The following is a 6,728-nucleotide window of genomic DNA, read 5'->3' as shown; positions in this document are numbered from 1 at the left end:
TTTTGCGTGTTTGTGGACATAGACTCCAAGGGTTGGGTAGGGGACGGGGCAGAATGGAAGATGCAAATCTCCTGCTACCTCAGGAGGGTTTATTGTTCAAGATGTTATGGTGACAGACCTGACAAAAATAAAATACAAACGAGGATGAGAGGAGTGGCTCTCCATGGGGATGGGGCACTGCCAGCCTCCCTCTCCAGAGGGGTGTTTCAGTGGGAAGCAGGCAGAGAGATGTCTCCCACTGCTGCCCATAGGCAGGGAGGGAGGGAGGCAGAGGGGGTTTATTCTGCTTGGAGAGGAGCCCAGGTGAAACCACTGGGAAAAAGAGTAAAAATTCCCAAGCTGCCCATCTCTGCTCGACAGGCTGAAGCTAAACCCCTCCTCCAGACAGTTTTGGAAATGTCTGGGAATGGGAATTGCGTGGAAATGTATAGCCCTGGTTTCTGTGTCCCAGGGAAGCTGAGTCACATCCAGCTCCCAGGAACTGCCTCCAAACACGGGGCCGAGGCCGTCCCATTCCCACCACAGGGAGGTTGGCCAGCACGAAAGTCCTGATGGCTGATTCACCCCAGAGGCTGCTCTCTCGGTGCATTTCTGGATGGAATCCCAGAAAGGAAAGAAATTGCTGTTTATTCTCAGGGTCTTCTACTGAGTTGAAGCCTGAGAGATTCAGGCTGAACTTTCAAGTACTGATTTTATACTACTGTTGGTCCAAAGTTTAGCTGAGCAGGCCTAATGAGAAGCATTAACAATTACAGACAGGCTACATGGGTCTGTCAGGCGTGGATGTCTGCCTGTTCAAATGCTCCTCCAACATGAGCTACCTTCATCCCCCCTTGACTTCTCAGAGATGCTCCTCAAGGGCAGCACAAGCTGGGGAATTCACAATGGCCCTTGATAAATGTTCAGGTGCTTTGTTCTCCCTGCACCCAGACAGTTTCCTGCGTGTGTCTGGTTAGGTGTTGGTCCGGGTCCAGCCATCTATTGCTGCATTTTGTTCTGTGGTTTGAGCAGGAGCTGAAGCATAGTGCAGATCTTCCCTCAGCTTCAGGAACGCAAGCACCTGTGTATGTGAGATGGGGAGCATGGACATGGACCCCTCTTGCATGTAGCAGGGGTGGACATTGTTGCAACCCATAACTGGAGTTTCTTTAGAGGGTCAACAGATGTTGAACAGACGTTCCTCCCTGCTAATTCATGGATACATAAAATTAGTTAGTTATTTGGAGTCCAGCATATCAAGGCATTGTGGCCACTCTTTGAAGATCTGGTGACACCCAAGATACGCACAAGCCACAGCAGGGCAAGGTGATCCATCTGGGCTCAAACTGGTGTGCACTAGGGTAGGGCAGTGAGCAGAAAACAGTTGCACACAGCATAATCCTGCACCCACAACTGGGGTCTTTTCTCAGCACAGCAGCTATGGGTGTTTGCAAGGATGGCTGCAGAGTTTTGGGTCTGTGGAGTCTGCCCTCCTTGGGTCTTGGGTCTGTAGGTTCTGCAGGGTCTGCCTCAGGGCATATCTGGGAGTAGCTAACTGGATGGCTCCCTCTGAATTTGTGAGTAATGCAAATTTCCAGGGAAAATGAATTTTGGTGGCATGGCAGGAGAAAAAGCCAGGCCGAGCTGCACCAGCTCCTCGTACCCAACAGCGCTAGGCTGCAAAGTCCTCTGGATAAAGAAAAGTTTTGCCAGTGACTCGTCACTGGCTGGCAGGGTACAGAAGTGAGCAAAGATCTGAGGAAACCCAACCGAGGAGTGTTGTATCCAACTGTCTTGTGGCTAAGCTGTGATTTAGAGGTTTGCTAGGCTGGCTGCGGCTGAGAGGGGAGAAATCCCACCTAGCTCTGATGGGATCCCACCTAGCTCTAATGGGGGTCATTACTCTGATGTGAAGGGGAAATTTTAAGGATAGTAAGTCTTTTGAAGACTTCTGTAACCTTCCCCCAGCATGACATGATTCAGTGAAAGCCATTCAACTCTTCCACAAACCTTAAATTATTGGTGTAGAAAAAATACCAAAACCCTTTAGCTCATAGACCAGAAGGCAGAAATGAAGTTTGGTCATTTCTGCAAGAATCTCAACTTCTGGGATTTCACTAACACTTCTCTCCTAGAAGGCATCCAGGTTTTGCTTTGTGCCTCCCACCGGTCCTCTTCTCTTGCTACGTTTTTCCTATGTTTAATCATCCTTATTGTTTTAAAGCCGTGCATAGTTTATTATTTAACTTGTCTAGCCTGCACTACTAGTGACTGGTTCTTGTCTTACCTTTCTCTGCCACAGATTAATATTTATTAACATGCATCCATTTCCACAATGCTCCCTGTTAGCTTTATGTATCCAGCTGAAATCTTTCACTGTCTTGAAATGTGTTAAAAGTGACATGCTTGAAAAATGTCACTTTTAACACAATTCTTCTGCTTGCCATCAGTCTCTTAGCTTCCAGGCATGTAAAGCTGCCTTTGAAGAAAGTAAATAATTCATCAAGCACAGGCAATTGGGTTAGATGGAAGTCTCAGTTTGCTCTGCAATGATCGGTAACAGCTATACAGAGAGGAGGATGAGGGCAAGGCGAGCATGTATTCGGGTTCACAGTGATTAAGTGCAAGATCTTTCAATCCTTATCTGTTGTAATTAGTTTTTACCCTCCTGAACTGTCCCATTGAAGTCAAATGAGATTTTATATTGACCAAGTTTTGAAGGAAATTCCTTGGGGGAATGACAATTTGGGGGTAGGAGAGAGAGATCCCTATGACAGCCCAGCCAGTGCCTGAGCAGCCCTCAGGGGTATTTTCTGCCCACAACCACAGTCACTGGGAGGCTATGCTTCATCATCTGAGTGATTCTCATCCATGTCTTTTCTGCCTCTGTCCCATCTGTTATCTACTACTAATACAGTGGTTTTAATTGGCTCTGTGTTTGCCCAAGTGCAAGTGGGCACTTCAGAGACCTAAACTTGGATGACAACACATGGGACACAGACATAGCTAGAAAAAAGCACCAGGGAAATATCTCCCCCCAAAAAATTTTCCACCCACCTGCCAAAATGTTTTTTTCAGGAGATAGTCTGTTTTTATCCCAGATTCTCAGGATCTGTGACCAGCTTGTATGGTCTTTACCCCTGAAGTGACTGAAAAGAGGAATATCCTTCCTCTCCCTGAGGGCTGGTGATACACCTCCAAGCTGGCTCTCAAGAGGAACCAGGCAGAGAGGTGTCTAAACTTGCAGGACTAAACAAAGATGTTTTCTTTAGCCACCTCCATCAGAAAATACTAGGTTCTTCCTGGCCTTCAGACTGAGCTCTCCAAGCAATAAATCACAGTTGCATGGTGGCAGGAGAATCACCTTCTCTAACCAGCAAGGCAGCTTCAAAATGCCTTGAACATTTGAGGTTATATATAATTATATATTTATAAGCTCATATATACAAGTTCTTGGAGGTGAAGGCAGCTATTCAACAACTGAAGAACATAAACTTGCATGAACTGCCTGGTACCTTGAATTTGGTCTTGTCGCAGTGAATTTATACAAGAAAATTAGAGATGTACCTAAACTGGCTTATTTTTGGTGTCTCCTTACTCAACCCTGAAGTCTTTTAGTGCAGTGCATGCCAGGAATGGATCCTGAAAGGAAAAGCATGGTCCCCAGGGAGGACTGGTTGGATTAACCTGTGAGTCATGCCCAGAAACGCTTTCTTCCTCATTCACAGTGTCAGGAAAATGCTCCCAGGTGCTTCTGCCTGCAGTTACGTGATGTTTGTACAGAACAAGAGGTTGATTGTAAGAAGGAATTTCCAGGAAACTGTTATAATGGGATTGTTTTATCTTTTTGCTCAGAAGTATTGTTATTAGCTCACTCTGTCCCCTCATGAATCCCCTGCCCCAAACTTGCCATTTCAAGTCCTGCCTTGCTTCTGCTGAAGCCCAACAACCAATGTCTGGACCTGGAGTTTCTGGGAAATCCCAGAGTACGGAGGAAAGCACTATGTAAAGGGCACAGCTGAGTTGTATCACCTGTTGCATGTCGATGGCCACTTCTTTGCCTTATCAGAAAGTTTTGTGCGACAGTATCTATGAAGCAATCAGGGCTGGAGGGATATTAATAGGGAACAATGTCCACCAAGTCTCTAGACTATGGAAAATGAGATCCTGTGGTTTTCTGCAAAGTCTATGTATTTGAAACTGTTCTGCTGTTGCTTATTCTGCATTCAGTGATGTTCTTCAGATGCTGCCCTCCATGCAGTCTCGCTCCTCTCTTGTTGACAACAGAAATCAAATCTCATTATTTATACCGCATCTGCGGGAATCATCTTCCTGAGAAAATGCAAGAATTTTCAGCCACGAACCAAATCATCATAACAGGTTCTGGATGCCTCAGGCAGGGCAATAAGCTAGATTTATTCCAAAGTTCAGTGGCTGTAGAAGACCTGAGTGGCTTCAGGGCCTTTGTGGTTGAGCTTATCCAGTTTATCTAAGAGATGAGTCTTATCAAACAGAGAGATTAGGATATTTCTGACATTACCCACCAGTTTAGGTGCATAACTTAGGACAGGTAAGTCCTGATTTTGTACTTTGTTAGACATTCAGAGCTTCCCCTGGAAGTTAATTGGAGTGTAGGGTTTGCACTTCCTCATAACGGGACTGGAGATGCCACAATTATTGAGCCCTATTGAAAATGAAACTTATATAACCTTAAAATCTTTTGGACCTTCTGAAGGGAGTCAAGGGAATCCTACTGTGAAAAGGGAATGACTTGCTTCAATTTTTCTTGCAGTGCTGAATGTAGCATTGAGTAAAATACTCTTAGGAGGGATCCAAAGATTGCATCGCCAAGGGTTACTGGCGAGAGACAGCTGGCAGAGCTTTTAGTAGGACTGCGATAGGTAAATCCAACCACTCTGAATAAAGCACTGAGAAATAATAGAAATGGCTGATGGCTTCCTCACGATCCAAGATATTTGCCTCTACAAAATGTATCTGAGATCTAGTCACACATATCTCACCAGCGCCCCAATAATAATGATGGAGCTTAATACATTTTCAGGAAAAGAAAGTGCTAAAACACAGTGTGATGTTTTAGAGACTGGAGATTGAAATTTACGGCAGTGCAATTAGGTTTTTTAGTGTTTGACTATTTCAGACCCCCAGGTGTTGAGCATACTTGATCATCATTTACCCATCATGTTTTTTATTTACTATTTATTGAATAGCAAGCCTTGCTCGGGCTGCTTGTGTTGATGTGATTGTTAGTATTCAGACCAATAAAGCCAGACTGGCGAAAGGGTCGAGGTGGGTTTTCCCTTCAGAGAAGAGGCAAATTTTATCTACCTCCAAGTGAGAATAAGGGAAGTATGTTCCAAGTTCAGACCTTCCAGGATGTGTAGCACAAAATATCATCCAGTCTCTCTTATATAGCGAAGACCTAAGACAGTCCCAGTCTCTGACCCCGTCTGCTCTTGTCCATTGTAGATTTTATAGCACTTGGTCTTTTGTGCTGAAAACCTTAGGCTGTTGCTTGTGGTCTGAGGGCCAGTGTTTCCAAAAACTCTTCTGAAATGAACATCTTCTGTGAGTTGCCTGCAATGGCTCAACTTACTGCCCGTCCCTCCTGTGTTCCTGTTAAGGTTGTTAACTCGGTTCTTCTTCAGTAACTAAACTCACTGGAAAAAAGAAAGTTATTCTCTGAAGTGGTACCTGCTGGAACCACTTTCTCCTGCTGACCCTGCTTTTTCCATTTACAGGTTCCATGTACGATGGTTTAGCTGATGGTTATGGCTATGGGACATCCCGTGGCAGCTATTACGCCAAAACCCAAACAGGAAACAGCAGCTGGGGATATCCGGTAAGATACTCTTTTATCTGGGAACTGTGGCATACTCTTGAGGTAACTGGTACAGAAAGCACCCTTCAGTAGGAGCAGTCATGTAGCAAGGTCGTAGCACTTCAGAAACTTGCCAGAGAGAGATTATGCATGGCTATGGCTGTCTTAAAAAGTAGTTCAATGCAGTGGAAGAGGATGATCAAGGACCCTATATCCATGTTGTATGTGGTTGGGAATTTTAGTGTGGACAAGATTTAGTTTGGTTTTGTGGATTAATATCCACATGGCACAAGAGGTTTGATGCTGTCTGAAGGATCCGTCACAGGTTCGGACTCTTACAGCTCAGTTCAAGGTTGGTGCATGTCCATTTCTCACCTGGAGCAGTTTCCATGTACCAAAACCTCTCTGTGAACAACATTCATGTGGTTGAGTGGTGATTATCAGGGCATTTGCATTATAACTGTGTTGCTATTTCCAATCTCAGTGCTAGTGCAGACCCTTTTCAGATATTTGCTGAGCTTGAAAAAGAATTGGTCCACTTCTCCCATAGTGATTTCCATGAAAGAAATTATTAGAAGAAATTATTACAGATTTCCAGAAAAAACACAGGTGAAATAGTACTTATTTTTGTGCAATCTGAGTTTATACATCCCACAGAGGTCCTAGTCTTGTCCTTGGTGACAGACTTGGTACACTGGGAATCATTCAAACCACTCCATCCTCTACTGGGACAACTTGTGCTCGTGTTGCCCCTCTACCTTAGACCTGTATTCTGTTCCTCCTTGGTTTTTATGAGCTATAAAGTAGAAAGGAGCAATTCACAGATCTAGGATTCGAATATGGGTAAAAGAAAGGGCTCCTTTCAACAACTCTGGGACTGTAGAGCAGCTGCCTGTCAACCATCAAAGCG

General features: G+C 44.7%; 1 protein-coding gene across 1 annotated transcript in view; it reads left to right on the top strand.

Annotated features, from left to right (window-relative positions):
• Positions 1-5,738: 5,738 nt before the first annotated feature.
• The window catches only part of PKP1 (plakophilin 1), a gene marked incomplete at both ends in the record, with an annotated part of 33,280 nt that continues 32,290 nt past the window's right edge, over positions 5,739-6,728 (top strand). Inside the window, one exon of the mRNA XM_010294840.1 lies at positions 5,739-5,839. Within this exon, the coding sequence (XP_010293142.1) occupies positions 5,739-5,839 (101 nt within the window). The remainder of the gene's footprint in view (positions 5,840-6,728) is intronic.

Source organism: Phaethon lepturus, unplaced genomic scaffold (assembly GCF_000687285.1).
Source record: "Phaethon lepturus isolate BGI_N335 unplaced genomic scaffold, ASM68728v1 scaffold17109, whole genome shotgun sequence".
NCBI classification, from domain to species: domain Eukaryota; kingdom Metazoa; phylum Chordata; class Aves; order Phaethontiformes; family Phaethontidae; genus Phaethon; species Phaethon lepturus.
The sequence above is the reverse complement of the archived record's forward strand: the minus strand, read 5'-3'. Positions and strand labels throughout refer to the sequence as shown.